The 16,668-nt window shown below is 38.6% G+C and overlaps 1 protein-coding gene across 5 annotated transcripts in view; it reads right to left on the bottom strand.

The window, feature by feature from the left end:
• The window catches only part of CARMIL1 (capping protein regulator and myosin 1 linker 1), a 192,985-nt gene that overhangs the window by 55,887 nt on the left and 120,430 nt on the right, over positions 1-16,668 (bottom strand). For 4 of the 5 annotated variants that reach the window (XM_062621692.1, XM_062621694.1, XM_062621693.1 and 1 more), the window contains exons 19-24: positions 15,786-15,885; positions 15,644-15,698; positions 9,961-10,133; positions 7,632-7,700; positions 2,991-3,084; positions 353-451 (exon numbers count right to left, since the gene is read on the bottom strand). In XM_062621692.1, the coding sequence (XP_062477676.1) occupies positions 353-451; positions 2,991-3,084; positions 7,632-7,700; positions 9,961-10,133; positions 15,644-15,698; positions 15,786-15,885 (590 nt within the window). The remainder of the gene's footprint in view (positions 1-352; positions 452-2,990; positions 3,085-7,631; positions 7,701-9,960; positions 10,134-15,643; positions 15,699-15,785; positions 15,886-16,668) is intronic. The other variant, XM_062621696.1, reaches the window with a different exon arrangement.

Here is a 16,668-nt window from a genome sequence, read left to right as displayed (position 1 = left end):
TCCAAAATTTGCACAGCATTACGATGATGCTTATCACACTGATGAGAGCCTTCTGAAAAGTCAAGACTCCCCAGCACGAATGAACTAAACTGTTCCTGCTTCCAACAGTAGCTCATCCAGAAATAGCTTGAGTCTTTCTCTACACACTGCTACTATACGGAATGCCTCCCTCTAACAAAAGCTTTATTTTTCCTTCACAAAATATTATCATTAATAATTATTATTTTTTGGGAAACTAAGTTTCACCCTCAAGCTATATCAAGGTTCAAGCTACTCTGACAGAATGAGAGAGAACTTTGTCCCCAGGCTGATTTTAGACACTAAGAAGTACCAGTAAGGAACAAGTTCTCACCTGCTGAGTGGTACTAGTGACAATGCCTTGCTGCAGCCGGTATGCTTGCTCCTGCAGGTACTTTCTGGTCTCGTGATTACGAAGCAAGTAGTTTTCTATCTAAAAAACAAAGCCAGTTTAGGAAATTGATTCAACTCTCCACATTGCAATTTCCTTTCATTTTTGCTGTCATATCAAAAATTGGGACTGACAGGAAAAGCTGCCTGAGTATGTTTGGTTATCTGCAAACTTTGTGTCTCAGTGCTTCGTATTCATTCACTCATGGACTAGTGAAACATCATCAAACAATGTGCTTTAGCCATTTTTTTCTGAATTAATCTTCTATTTTGAACAATTTAGTAAGTTATGTTGACAAAGGAGTAGATCCAGGTTTGAGAAATATTAGAAGGGACTCTATCCATGAAGTGCTGCTGTAGAGACCATGATGACACAAGATAGTAGCTTCATTTCCTTTAGATGCATTTGGCCTGCTGCAAAGACACAGATTTAAGTAGCAGTATGGTCTTGGAGAGAAGATAAAATATCTGAAAGTGCCTAACTGCTACAGGAGCCTCAGTTCAAACGTTATGTAAGGCTAAGCAGTACTTACATGCTCTTAAAAGACAAGTGATTCCTACTTACAGCTACTGGTCACAGCCTACCACAACTGTCACCAGTAGTAAACTTACCTTCACAGTATCGCAGTATGCTAGAGATATGCTAGAGATTGGAAGGGACCTCAAAAGATCACCTAGTCCAATCCCCCTGCAGGAGCAGGAACACCTAGATAATGTTACACAGGAATGTGTCCAGGCGAGTTCTGAATGTCTCCAGGGAAAGAGACTCCACAACCTCCCTGGGCAGCCTGTTCCAGGTCACCTTCACTGAGAAGAAGTTTCTTCTCAAGTTTAAGTGCAACCTCTTGCCTCCATCAGCCAGCTTTGTGGCACACAGAGTAACCCCCTAACCTGGCTCCATCAAACTTAGTCAAGTAAAAAACCCCTACTAGCAAACATTTAAGGTTTATCAAAGGTGATGGATCTGGTCTGAAAAGAAGAGAGGGGAAAATGATGGGTGGAGTGGCCACAGGTTGTGAGGCAGAGACTAATGGGGTGGTCACCTCTAATCTGCACCAGCAGCAAGAACTGGAAGAGTCTGACCATGCCTGGCAGTAACGCAGAGTTTACCCAGTTTGGCCACATTAAGTGTGCTGCAGCGATACTAGAGCTCGAGGGGTTTGCTACCATGCCCATCTGGTGCTGGACCAGGGCCAGAAGCACTCTCACTGTACTCAAGCTGTGGTGTGCTGAAGCTTACAGGCCCTCCTGAGACGTTAGTCAGTTGAGGTGCCCCCACACTGGGCATGACAGCTCAGTTTGTGCAGACAGGCATTTCTGTGTGCATGGAATTAGCTGTGCTCACAGCACTGCTCCCGAGACCTTTTGTTTGGAAAGACCTTCCTTGTGTTGTGTAAAGAAAGCCTGCACCACACAGGTTAAAACAAACTCAGGGCCTAACAGTTTAAGCAACTTTGACATGAATAAAACAAAATGCCCTTTATACGTAATGCCTAATTAATGAGAATTTAAATCTCCATGGCCAGAAGCTTCACATTTTTGTCAGAGATGCACCTATCATTCTAGATATGAACCTATCTACAATTATATTAAATGAGATGTAAGAAACACATCCATCCCCCACGATTCAGCTTTCTTAAAGCAGAATTTAATCATTTTATGCATCAAAGAAAAAGGCACTAACTACCAGCACTTTTCCCTGTGAGAATCACTTTACTGAAAATTTCTTTACTAATAAGGATCACAGACGTTTGCTTTTTAATCACAGTTATCTGTAAGAACTATTTATCAGGTTTTTATGACCTTATCCTGGCTGAAGGAAAACTGCTCATTAAAGAGATGTGAACTGTATGCTTTCTGACTGAGCAGGAGGCTCATTTGGAGCTTGCAAGATTCACTATATAAAACTCCCAGCTGTGTTTTAATAACTCATGCAAATGGAACAGCTACACATACTGTCAACACCTCTTCATCCAAAAGAACATTTTGGTGCAATTGTTTATTTAGGGCAACATACTGCATAGATTTTATATGTACAATATAAAACACAGGCAATAAACATTTTCAAACTCCCCCACAATTAAAGAGCACCCTTTGTCTTATAAAGCACTGACTGCACTTTTTATGACAAAATGAAAACCACATACCAATAATTCTATGCACATGGAAAGCATAGCAAAGCACACAAGCACATGTAACAAACATGCCAGTTTCTAATTCTCCCTTTCATAGTTAGGCACAAAGAAAGAAAAGCACACAAGCACACATGTAACAAACATGCCAGTTTCCAATTCTCCCTTTCATAGTTAGGCATACAGCAATACAAGTTCTAGCTTGTACTTACGACTTTTTGATACTGTACCATTACATTCCATCAGCCTTCACTCCGACCACTCTTTAGAATAAAAAGCCTTACATACTCTTGCAGCACTTGCTTACCACATACATGTCCACACAAATCAAACAATCAATGAACCTAGCCTAGAAGTTTTACTCATGCAAGCCTAAAATCACAGCCACTTAACATTATTACTGTATTTTTAGTGGTTTTATTTCCATAAAGTTGGATGTATATGCAATACCTTTTGCAGTGCCTCTTCTGTTTTCTCAGGGTTTGTTTTGAGTGCTTGGGAAGCATCATTCATTGGTATAGGCATGAATCTCAAAGTATAATTCCTAAAGAAAAATAAAAGACTTTTTAAATAATAAAAGTTAACCTTATTACTGTGCCTCTTTATGGAGAATGACTAGACCGGAGAAATAAGATGCATCTAGCTTGTCCATGGAAGGTACTAAGAATGTATTTTTCACATTTGTGTGGACTAACTGGAGGCATGCACGCTCCTTTTTGCTCCTACTTCTTCTTTGCCACTAGAGAGAGGTGGAGATTTTGAAAAGCAAAAAATGCAGTCAAGTGACCAATGCCCAGTGGCTGTGAATTAAAAGGCCAAGCTGTCCTCTGTACCTTTGTGCACAAGGTTGAATTAGTTTTTCCTACTTCAAAACAGAATAGGCAGTGTTAGTGCCTGCTGGCATTTCTATCAGATCTAAGCCTAAATGGAAATATTCAGTAACAGACAGATAGTGACTAAGAAACTGAGTTTCGAAAATTTACTATTTAATAACTTCTTATGTTTACAAGGATTTGAAGACACTTGCTGAATTTTTAATAAAAGCTGACAAAACATGCATAGCATCTCTACACCGCTTCATGCAAACAAGTGCTCCCTGCATTTTACTTATTGCTTGCAAAATATTTCCATAGGTTTGTCCATCTGCTGCGATATGAGAATAAAGACAGGGTTTTGGTCTTGAGTGAAAATTGCATTTAAACTGAGAACATAAATTGGCTCGCATGACACAGTTAAACCTAAAATGTTACATGAAGTGTTGTGCCCACACACCTTCAAATTTGAGTAAGTGAAAACAAAACAGCAGGAAATTCTTAAAACCTGGAAAGGAATTTTTTCTTCCTATTTTCAATAGTCTTAATTTCCTGCAAACATCTCTTCCTCCTCCAGCCATCTGCGAACGTCCCATCCTCTGCTCCCATTCCATAGAGAAATACATAAATATAGATGGAACCCCGTATTTTTGAGCACTTTAAAGTTGACCATTTCAACTGAGTCAACTCCATTGACTTCAATGGACCCATCCTCATTAAACACGCAAAATCCAACAGCAGACACCTTAACTACTGTGAAACTCCAAGGTTCTTTCACTTCCTTTCCCACCAGTTGCTTAGCTACATGAAACACCACTCTCTGAAGGGCAGCAGTGTTTTGAAGTGCCAAACACACCAATGTCTCATATATACTACCCAACATTTTACCTTAAATTATAATTAAAAACTTCTATGTTTCTTCCCTAATGTCAATGTGAAGGTGGTGAGGCATTGGCACATGCTGCCCAGAGAAGTTGTAGACCCCCCATCCCTGGAAGGTTGAACAAGGCTTTGAGCAACCTGGTCTAGTGGAAGGTGTCCCTGCCTGTGGCAGGGGGGTTGGAACTGGATGATCTTTAAGGTCCCATCCAACCCAAACCATCCTGTGATTACAGAATGTATATATAGCTGTCAGTGGCAGGCAGTTGCTCACATGGAGTCAGCAAGGTCCCCGTCCTTCCACACTGTTCAACTGCCTACTGCATTATAGCCATAAAACTTGTCCTTCGAGAGAACTGTGCAAACAATGCAGACCCTGTTAGTGTCCTCATGTAATACTAAACAGCAAACAACTGGCTGCCCACCAGCATGGGGAAAATTTTTAAATGCCAAAGATACCAAGCTCAAAGTCAGACAGTAATTACAGAACATGCTGATTGCCCACTACCTGCCAGGTGGTGTATTTATTTAGCTAAAAAGAGAGGTAGAATTCCAAGGAATTCTGCAGCTGTTTGACATTTAATATAACTCATACATTGAAATCGGTAATTGTCAGCTCTCATGCTAGTAATTATATGCTAAATTCAATTTAGTCAAAAGCTTAGTGCACTGTCCCTCACACACACACACACAGGAGAAGGGTGGGGAAATGAAAGGCAAAGAGATTTCATGGACACAGCGTCACGGAGGCCAAACTTCAGAAGACCACTATCTCAGTAAGGCTCTGTACTTGCTTTCCTTCCAGACAGATAGCATTGTATTGGAATGCTACTTTATTTTCACCTAAGAATTAAGCAGCTCTAAGGGAAAAAAAAAATAAAGAATTTAAAGCTTGCTTTTCAACTTTGATCATCAGAGCAATATTTATCTTCACGCTTCATTTTTCTCTGTTTCCTTTGAAGTCTAAAATACTCCTCCATTCTTCTTTTTATTAGCACTCCAGTTGTCTCTTGTAACAGTGTATTTCTCTACCAAATGGAAAATCCAGTGATTTCATAATGCACTAATATTCTCAGCAACATAACTATATTTAAAGAATGTCAAATTTCAGAGGGTGCTAAGATACTGGAAAGGATGTCTCAAACCCATCCCATCTCTCCCTCTACATACAGCATGTGTGACAACAGTCCTACATTTGGTCCCTTGTAGTAGCTTCTGTCCCATTCATGACATACATTCTTTGCTGCACTGATGATGATTTTGCTACCCATTTGTTTTTCTTTTTAATGGGAATAAGATCATCTGTTCTGCAGGCTTGTGCACGTGAATTTCATGTTACTGCTAAGGGAAAAAGTTGTAGCCTTCTAACAAACCCCAGCATTTACCATGATATTTTAGAACCTGAGCTATTTATTCTATCAGTCCATACAGAAAAAGTATCGTTTAGAAATGAATGTGGGGCAATACTTCTATGACAAAGTGGGCTCTAGGCTGCAAAGCACAGAAGTACATTCTTATTTTCATATTAAAATTACAGAGATACAAGTCCCTGTTTAATGGCCAGGCTGAACAGGATGCCCACTATTCTCACATGCTCTCCTGAGCTGCCAGCTGTACTGAACCCTGAACTCTACAGAAGATCCTCTCAGCATCTCACATCAGCTGGCTGGGACACCCTTGGGGCAACTCTGCCAACAGCCATGCTCCTGGAATTCCCTTGCAGGAATACAACTATAAACAGATGAAAAAAAGCTGGAAGGAGAGGAAAAAACAATGTTTAGATTACTTCAGCCTGTTTTAAAGTCTGTTACAATCCCTCCCAATTCTCCTCAGCCTCCGCATAATACTATGAAAGCCTAGCTTGCTTTTTTTAGTGGCTTAGTGTATGATTTCATTTTGTTCTTTAGAAAGATAAACACCACACACAACAAGTATACCCCTAAGCATTTTCAGTATATTTTGACCCATTTTGAGCAACAATTCTTTCCTACGGAGTACTGATGGTTTCATGTTTTTTTTTAGGCAACATATAGTGGAGGATGTTTTCAAGATGGATTGGTCAAAGGCTAATAGTTTTCAGTCATTATTGACAGCTCCTCTCCTGCAGGTTTAAACCTTTGTTGCTTGTGGCTTAGTTTGTAATATTACCAATGGTTTTAACAATTTTAAAATGTTAGAGGAGACATAAAATGACCTCAGCTTCAAAGGTAAATAAATTAGATGTCAGCTCAGCAAAGCAGAGTGCCACACAGTTATCTTAGCATTTTTTTTTTCTTAGATGATTTGCTTTTGCCTTTGGATTTCCCCCTCCTTTCTATTTACTTATCCAAGCACTTCAAAACAGAAAACTTGATGCTCCCCAGAAAATAGGCATATTTTCTTTTCTACCCCGTCTCATAAATACACATTCTATTGCCCTCTAAAAGAGAAATGTCTGCAAGCTGAAAAGTAACCTTTGCAAATTATTATTCAATACTATCAATGGAATCACTCCAAGATGATTTGCTTAATTATGCATCATTTATATAATTTTCCCCACCAGTGCAACTGAATTCATTTTGAAAACAAGTATATGAACCACAACAGTTTCATAAAACAAGTAACTTTATAAGCTCTAGCCTCAAAACCTCTCCAAGGGTTAAAATACTGCCCTAAATAGTTACACTGTTTTGAAAGACATTTTATCTAGTAACTAGCAATTGCACCTTACCTTCACCTTCTGCAGACACTCTTTCTTCCTGAGGGATTTAACAGTGTGACACAACTGCAACTGCTGCTTAATTTAAATCTGTAATTTTTCCCTCTTAAAAAAAGTAGTAACAACATATAAAGAAACGTGATGAAGATGGAGATAGATGGAAGTAGTTTAGCATCTATCACTGGTAATGGCTGCAACTATAAGTAAGCTCAGGGAAGCAAAATGACCTAGACTACAGTGATTACAATGAAAAATAGCAGTTCCTGAGATAACAATTAGTTTCAATTTGCTGGGGGAAAAGGAAAAATAAAAGCCAGCCCAAAAGGCATGCTTCAGTAATTTTCTGTTATTACATACAGCTTCATTCACTGACTAGAATAGAATTTCTGCATGCTAGCCACACAAAAGAATAAAGAAAATGGAAAATATTCTCAAATTCAGAATTTTAATGCTAACAGTAGAACTCAATGGCCTTAATGTTGATAGCAGAGTATGGATGAAAGAGCATTAGAGCCTTTCCCATCCTTTTGAAGGATGTGAAGTCATACATTTTCCTTTAGATTGAGCATCCTGATGCTTCAAATTGAGAGCGCTCAGCATCTTCAGATCATACTGACTGCAGTGAGAACTGCAGCTGCTCAGATCATTCAGGATCTAAGTCCTTGGCTTCTTCATCAATCATTCAGTTGCTTGAGAACTTACTTTTCCAGTGCCACAGCTATGTCCTGGAAGCCCTGCGCAGTGATGTTATTCTTGTCCCATATTACAGTTCTAAGAGGTGGAGGTGAAAAAAAAAGGAAAAAAAAAAAGGGTTAAACAAAAAGCACTGCATAAATCTATACTGAAACATTGCTTATTGAAATAACCCAGTGCTGTATGTTGAAAGTTGTATAGTGAAAGGCAACATTTTAAAAACCTGCCTCTAGTTATACCTAAAACCTTGAAATGTCAGAAGTTAGGGATAAAGATACTACAAAATTCAGTCTCTCTTTTTTTAAAGGAGACTCTGTACTGCATTTTCTACCACCAGCATAAAATTGTAACTTTCCTAAAATACAGTTAATAGAAGGATTTGGAGATAAAATGCCAGCTTTTTCCAGGAACAGAATCAAAAATAAAGTTCAAATGTTTGTGTTTGCAAGCCCACACTGAAAACTAAGAACATTGCAGCAAGTGATCAATCCCTGTTCTAGATAGGTTATACGGCTACAGTTATTTACGTATTTAAAGAATTCATACTGAGTGGCAGTCAAAAATTGCAGACTATTGCATATTCAGTCCTCTACTAGCTCACCATACAGTTCCTGTGATTCCACATGCAACATAACTAGCTGCCAGTATAAGCCATTAGGTTAGGTGCATAAATTGTAGCTCTTTTGAATACACAACAGTGATATGAGTGATCAAGCCACCCTCCTCCTCCCTCAATTTAGGCCACTCAAGCAGACTGCTTGGCAATTTGCGAACACATGTTCAAAGTTCTCATTAGTAGTCAGAAGAGACAGTCAAGCAAATAAACCTTGCCTGTACAAGAGCACTAGCTGTAGTTGTGATTAAAAACTAGAGGCAACCCCCTCCTCAAGATTTGTGGCAAAAAAAGAGAAAAGATAGATGGCAGGGTTTCACAGGTATTGACACCCTTCTGCTATTGCAGAATTACCCCTTTATTTTTCAAATGGAAAGATGGAGATAAAGAAAGGAACATCCACTCTGCAAAGATCAGATATATTTAAGGTCAAATCTTGAATATTTTGGTCACTGGAAAGTGTGTTTGTATTTCTACCCGGATGTGATGTTATAAAATTTTAAGCAGAGCCAGTTACAACTACATTATTCAGTTTGTAATCACACCACAGACTGTGGTGACATTATGCCAACTGTGACATTCAATGTACTGTGAAACATTTCAGTCTGCCATCTTGAAAGCTGTCAAGGCTTTTATTTTGTCAGGCACAGTGGTCATTTCAGGTTAATACATTCAATAAGTCTAAGTCACCTCTCCAGTGTTTTTAATATTCAGTTTGGGCATAGCAACACAAAGACCAGAATCCCTGCTTCTGAACAAAATAGCCAGGACTGTTCTATCCTACGGGGAACAAATGCCTGGAGACCAAGCATAAAGTGGTCTCTTCACACAGACAGTACACTAGGAAGGTTCATCTGCACAGTCTGGCAAGTGGAGGAGTTATCTTTACAGATAACGGTGACATATTTAGAGGTCCCCATCCAGATTCATACTGATTGAAGGTTTTACATGCTGGATAGGAAAAAAGTGATACTCTCAAGCCATCAGTGCCAGACATGTGCTAAAAAGCAGCGAAGTTGTCAGGTGGATGAAGTTGCAGAGAAGAGATGCCAAGGTCCATCAGCACTGTAGTAGGGAAGGGAAAGGAGGGATGGTCCATGCTGCTACCCACTCTGAATTCCCCATGCTTCTAGCTCTCCTAAACAAATTGATAATCCGGAAGACAAAGAATGATTTAACTTAGTTTCCCATCAAATATTAATTTCTCTGCTGGGAGCGCCTCCAGTAGAAAAGATTGAGCAGAATAGAAGAGAATGGCTAAGCACTGGAACAGGGTTTCCAGAAACACCATGGAATACCTGTACTTGGAGATCCTCAAAACCTACCTGGACAAGGCCCTGAGCAACCCCGTATAGCTTTAAAGTCAGCCTTCCTTTGAGAAGGACATTGGATTACGCAACATTCAGAGCTCTATTAACAAGGATGCTTGGATTTTTATTATGATCCTAAGAAATTTAGAGTTCTATTGTTCCAACAAGAGGTCTTTCATTTAAATTAGAAAATGTAATTTTCTCTGGTTTCAGTTATAGAAATGTTTTTACAAAAAACAATCTGCTTTTCCTGGCTTTTGTTAATTTGTTGAAGAAAAAAGGATGAGAATCTTTCCAAATGGAGACACTATAAAGGTGGCTATACACAGAAGGGTTCTGAGGCGAAACAGCTTAAGTCATCACCTTCAGTATTATTAAGCTATTCTGTCTTTTACTGCAAATATATTTCCCTTACCTGAGTTTGGTGTTTATCTGTAAGGCTTTTGCCAGCATCTTTGCTCCCATGTCTCCCATGGCATTTCCACTAATATCCACTTTTGTAAGAGAAGTATTGCTGCCCAAGGCATTAATAATGATGGTGACCTCAGTCTTCAGCTTGGAATCTGCGAGGGACAATGACTGCAGAGGCTGTGGAGCACAGAAAGGGCACCGAGAACAGTAACTGATAACACACTCATTTCTCAAACACCAACCAAAAGTTGCAAGTTCCCCAAACTCTTGGAGACAGCAATAACCATCGAAGAGTTATTTCTGTGTTTGCTGCAGATCCTACAACACGTGATAAATTGGGAGTCAACAACTTACAGCACAGGTGTCAAACACATACACACAGAGTAAGTTGCAACACCCTGTGCTGACAGTGCCTTCAATTTCCTGTGTTCTATTAAGTACAGAACACAGCATGAACCCAAAATGAGACAACAATCAGCTTTGCAAGACAAATCTCTATTGTCCAGTAGGTTTCACTTAACCAGCATGCTTCCCTGTCAGTGACAAAAATGTCTAGCACTTCCCTCCTCTCCCTCAGACTGAGAGATTTATCCAAGGGCAAATTAGGAGCCGAGACATTGCTGAAACAAAACCAATTCCTTTAAACTGTTTTATTATTATTCAACTTCAGAAGTGATCGTGCCTATGTGTTCCTTCAACTAAGGGCATGGTCATTTGGGAAGAAAGAGAGAGAAAACTAGCAGGTCTGAAATTAAAAACAGTAAGAAAGTATCTATTTAAATGTGTAAGTCAATGAATATTATTCGCAGTGGTGTTCTGACACCTCTGACTGCAGTATCTTTAGGTAACTTTATACATACATACAGATAGATAAATAAATACACACACACTCTGTTATGCTGAAACTACTTTACTGGGCTCTGGTAAGGCAAACTCTAAGCCTTAAGAAAATCTCTTTTAAAAACGTCTGTATTCTCTCAGTGTCCCAACACTCAACAGCAGGAGCTCAAGAACTACAGTTTGTCCATCACCATGCCTTGCAGATGTATTACAATTGCTAAAACTAAAACTGTAATTTGTCTTAGCTGATGTATGAGAATTTCACAAAACATTTCCCTTGCTCAAGTGTGAGTTCATGCAGAGGAGGTTGCTGTTGTCATACGCCCACTTAAGCATGTACTGGAGGACGAATTTTAGAAGTTAAAATGTCCAAATTACATGTCCAAATGTCCAAACTAAAATGTCCAAACTGTCAGAATGGGAAAATCAGTATCTTTTAAGGATGAACCCACATGAGGTGCCTAAAGCTGAGATTAATATAAATAAATAACTGAACTGTGCACACCTTCTGGAGTCCAAGATGCTTGCATGGTACCTGTTATACAATGGGACTCCAGCCTCCAGACATGACTGGATTACAGTGATAACTAAAAAGCTTGCAACAATAGAAAATACACTTACAAATGAGGAAATGCATAAGTATTTGGAGGCACAGCAGGTTTATAATTAAAAAGGCTAACAGTAACACAAGCCACATGCTGGTTTTATTTTAAATGGAAGTTATTAAATTACGATGTTAATGACCTTAATCTGTCTATGTTTCCCCATTTTATTACATTATGTACCCTAAAGAATATTAGCATCATGTTAGAATGGCACTTAGAGCTCTTGGCACAAGTTTGAGGAGACCTCCTGTGACAGATTTCACAGAAACGCAGCATCACTCCGACAGAAATCGCCAATAAGCTTATGAAAGTCAAGGTTTTTCTGCTTCTTACGTGCCACTTCAGAAAGGTGCATTCAAGTAACTTAGCTGGAGGTGCTCCCTCCCACATGCCAGTTTTTCTAAACCTCATATATCCTCACAGGAGAGGATGTTTCACCTCTCGCATTCAAATACTCTGAAAAAAAAATACATTATTGAAAACATTTCTGCACTGTGCTCTGCAAGGGTTTACACCTATATATCATTACTACCACATAGAAAACATGTATATAGCCCAGTAAAGTACCTGATATATTAGCAGTGTCTTTGAAGTGGATGAACTGCTATTTTTCTTGCACAGTTAACCTTATCATTTACTCGGTGAACAAGGAGCAAAAAGCTCTGGACTCACTTGGTGCCCTGAATGCAAACTACAATCAGAACTTAACTTGGTATAATTAAACATACGGCCTAAATAGTCATTACATCCATTATCTGACCATTACATTAAAAAACCCAACAACAAGCCATGAAACCCAAATCCCCCAAAATAAGGGCAATACTCTAGATAGCCTACAAACACTAATTCCTTGTAACAACTTAGTAGTTTGAGATGGATATTTAGGAAAAAAAAAAAAAAAGAAGAAAAAGAAATCTGACAAGCACTTCAGTGTCCCTGCTGCAGAAAACAGATACTTTGCCAATACAGTGAAGATGCCTTAACACCATCTTTTCACAGAAGAGGAATTCTTAAAGAACAGAATTAGAAATTGTATGATTGTAGCCCATTGATTTTGTCATATTCCTGCTGGAAAATGTTCAAGAATTAAACCAAGCTAAATTTGTTCTCCTAAGAAAAAAATGCTGTAAAAACTCTCAAAAGGCCAATTCTGCCACAAACATTAATTAAAAACTAAAAATACTTAGCACTGTAGTAATTCTTTGCACCTATGAAGGAGTAACTGGCACCCTGAGTAATGACACTTGGCACTGTAACATCAATTTTTGCAACAGGAAATGGTACAGTAAGAATATTGCCTGCACAGTATAGCATCTACATAAATAGAAAGGAACTGAAAAGAACCCCCCCAAATAAATCTAAGTATTACATTCTTGTTTATTCTAAACACATTGTAAATTTTGCTGTGTCAGTTACTACTGCTGCTTTCAAATTGTGTAGAATTGTATTTGTGTCTAGCTCTATTTTTAGAGTCATATAACTGAGCTACTGATTGTGTAAATCATTTTACTCATGACTCACATTAACACAGCAACAGATCTATTTAAAGCTTGTATAAATACATGAAGAAGCATTTGGCAGATGACTGTTTCAGATTAAAGCCTCTTGCTTCAGCTCTCCATGAAGACAATGCACAGTCCCTAAACTGTACTAGCTTGCAGGCAATACTGATAAAGCAGTATGCGCTGGGCATCATCATACTCTGCTCTTTCCAGTTCCATCTTCATTTTAATGTCCTGTGGCAGTAAATACAGTAACGGTATAGAATATGTAATGGTATAACAAGGACCACCCCATTTAAAACTCAAATCCAAGTCAAAATAGCTAGAAATTTAAAATAATATTCTAAGCATCAGGGTATAGTGAGGACAATCCTACAAAGCCATTTGCAACACATGGTTTTTCCACAGCACTACAGCTCATCCTCAACTTTGCAGCTGCTGGGAAATGCTTCAGACTGATTTTAGCACCTGATGAGACAGAAAGAAACAAGATTCCTTCACCAAAGAGGATTAACAGGAGAAAAGAACACCGGGAGAGAAAATCAGGGTAATACTGACAGGTTCATACACTGTACCTCAAAGGTTAATGCATAATATATAGGAGATACAGTTATTAAGTACCTAAATAAAGTAACTTTTTTGTGGATTATTTCATGGTAATACTGTTTGAACATAGGATGAGACTCCAGAGAGTCTGAGCTGCTACCTGAGGAAAGATAGAGTAAGTAAGAATTATAGGAGCACTTGACCACCAGATTGTGGAAAAGGCAGAAAGTGGAGCAATGGCTGAGATCACCCATGAGCTGAAAAGAAAAGGAGCATAGGAAGTTGAAGCTGATGATGCAAAGGATGGAGAGCTGTGAGAATGATACATCCAAAAAATTTAGCAGCTACTTTTTCTTTGACCTGGAAGCTACCAAAGCAGAAGCCAAGAAAGACAAACAGAAGGTTGTAACACTTAATAGAGACAACAGGGTGAAATTTGGAATGTTTATCCTTACGAACAAATAATATGAACAGGATAGTCATGCAAAAAGGAAAAAAAAAACAACAAAACAACAGGGGTTTGTATACTTAACAGACACGAAGTGTGTTAGAGGTGTTTTAGTCTATGGCCTGAGTGGGAAGAAATGCTCACCTGCAACAGAGCAAAGGGATGAAGGAAACTGAGAAAAAACATACTAAATTATGTTTGCTTATGAGTAATCTGTTTTGACATAACAGTCTTCAGGACAGCTGTGAAAGATTTAACATGAGAGATAGGGCAGGAGTCAAATGTTCAAAGAGAAGAAGCAGGTGCTACCTGATTAAATGATACCCTTCAGCATGCTACCAACAGGAAAAGGAGAGAAGGGGAAATCAGTCTTGCAGCATTCCCTTTATAGACAAAGTAGAAGGTGGCCACATCACAAAATGAAAAGGTTAGCTTGGTACAAGAATTAATACAGAGATCTACTTATACTTCTTAACACAATCCATCTGACTTGAGTAAACGAGGACTTACAGCTTTCATTACAAGTGCTGACTCCATTAGAATCAGCTCTGGTATTCACACACAGCACTTCACTGCATTACACTGACAACCAATGATTTAAAGTCATAAGGCAGGCAAAGAATCAAGAAACAGTACCACTAATCCCAACTAAGAGGACACAGACAGAAGACAGAGAGTTTAACAAATCACTTCAAATACTACCAAGCATTAAGAAAGGATGAACACAGAACATGGAATCCAATACCTCTTCCTTGCATGGAAGGAGATATTGGAAACCCTGGTAAAAAATGCTCCTCTGAGTTGCAGGGTACAGATACAGATGAGAAAATAAGAAAGCAGTTAGTGTGGAGACCATGAACTTGTAGGTGAGACAATAAAGACAACAGGAACAGCAGCTGTTTATAGACAACTGAATTCTACAGTCAGCTATGTCTGGAGAACAAGGAAAACAGGGCTTGTTTGCTACTTGCACAGGAAATGAAGGAGAAAGAAAGGACTACAAATAGATGAATAAAGATTGACAAGCATGAGAGCAACAGAGCATCTTAAGATTCCCTTCTAACCAAAACTAGGATGCTAAGTAAGGCAAGAACACAAAACCAACCACAGAAGTCTTTCAGAATCAGGAAAGAGGGTGGAAATGAAGAAAGAGGACAAGGACACAGCAAGGCACTCTGACAGGGTTCTATGAAATTCTTCCTGTGATTAATGTACTAGAAGAAGTAAAGAACAGCACAGTGAACAGTTTTTCTGCATTTTTTGAAGGAGAAGGGAGTTCTGAAAGATCACTGCAGTAACTCCGCATTTTGTCAAGCAAAAAAAATGCTGATACCTAAGAACAGCTGTTAGGAAATAGTGCATACTATTAATTAAAAGTATGGCCACCCAGAGAACACTACTACTGAAATCTCCCAGGGCACAAAAGTTTTGAAAACTTGTGCCTGCAGGGCTGTATAACTTAAACCTCAAACAACTAGGTTACATACATCCAACTATTTAGAATGACTACTTTTCAACAAGCATAGATCCTAAGACTATCCTAAGAAACATTCACCTACATGCTACACATAATCCAAATTACTATTTGAAAGAAAAAAAAAAGCCCAAACAACTAAAATGTTGGACATGTTTGTGCAGGGTCATGATCAAGTCTTATGCAGCAAGTTAACACAGTGAAAAAAATTAACAGAAATAGGTTGTGAGGGTACAAATACACATGATGATAGTAGGTAGAAAGATACTCACTGAGTCCTCGTCTTGAATCATCTGAACTAAATTATCAAGTACTGGAGTGAGATTTCTGAGGAAATAAAAGTTAGGGTGACAATGAAAGCAGCAGCTTCTTCTCATCCATTCTCTTGTTATTTAAAAGAGAGAAAAGCCTTACTTGGATTTCATGTTGTTAAAATTTTTGCCTAACGCCAAGTGCCTTATCGATCGGTTTTTACTAAGCCAGACTACAAGGGTTGAGAGGTCAGATTCTAGGCCTGTAAAGAATCAGATAAGATTAAGAATTAAAACACATTTTCACAAGAAAGACCTAGGCAGGGTCTTTACTAGTGCTATATTAATTCAAGTAACTATATCAATGTACTAATTTCTAAGAGCTCTAGAAAAATTTCCATTCTTCGGTTTTTAAGTCTTTTACTCCTTTATTTTTCCTCTGCTTTTCTATGAGAATAAATGATTTCTCTAAAATAAGCCCTTTAAATCTCCATCCTAATCAGCCATTGAAGGGACCTCTCAGAAACTCAGAAGAGAAACATAGTCCCTTGCCTGTAGTCAACCACCCAAAGGCAGCTCCTTGCATTGTCAGGCAGAGTTTAAAGTTCCTTTGAGAATTCTGAGACCACACTAATCGCTATTTAATCTTAGCAGAGCTGTGTACCAACAAGGTCTCAAAGCCCTCAAGAGCAAAAAGGCCAACAATAAAAGGCTATGAACAAAATGATCTGAAAAACAAGCCAAATTTTATTCTACTCCTGAGCAAGGAAAATAACATGCTGCAGTACTGTATTCCCAAACTAGTGGTGCATTTGAAGAGTCCACTAATTAGATTACAGTGACCTAGGATCCAGATCCACAGGATAATTTAGGTATTAAATATGTCTATTTATAATAATAAACCTGTTTACATAATTGGGCTGAGTCAGCACCACCCAAAACTTTCTATTTACCAGACCATCCCACCTTTTTTGGGCATTCATCTGTACCGGAAATCTGTTTCTGAAATACTTCAGCATTTGGCTGTTAAGAGGGGCAAACACATC

The sequence above is a fragment of the Pezoporus occidentalis genome, unplaced genomic scaffold (assembly GCF_034315485.1).
Source record: "Pezoporus occidentalis ecotype Australia unplaced genomic scaffold, CSIRO_AGI_Poc_V1 ctg231, whole genome shotgun sequence".
Lineage (NCBI taxonomy): Eukaryota > Metazoa > Chordata > Aves > Psittaciformes > Psittacidae > Pezoporus > Pezoporus occidentalis.
This window is presented reverse-complemented; position numbering and strand designations above follow the sequence as displayed.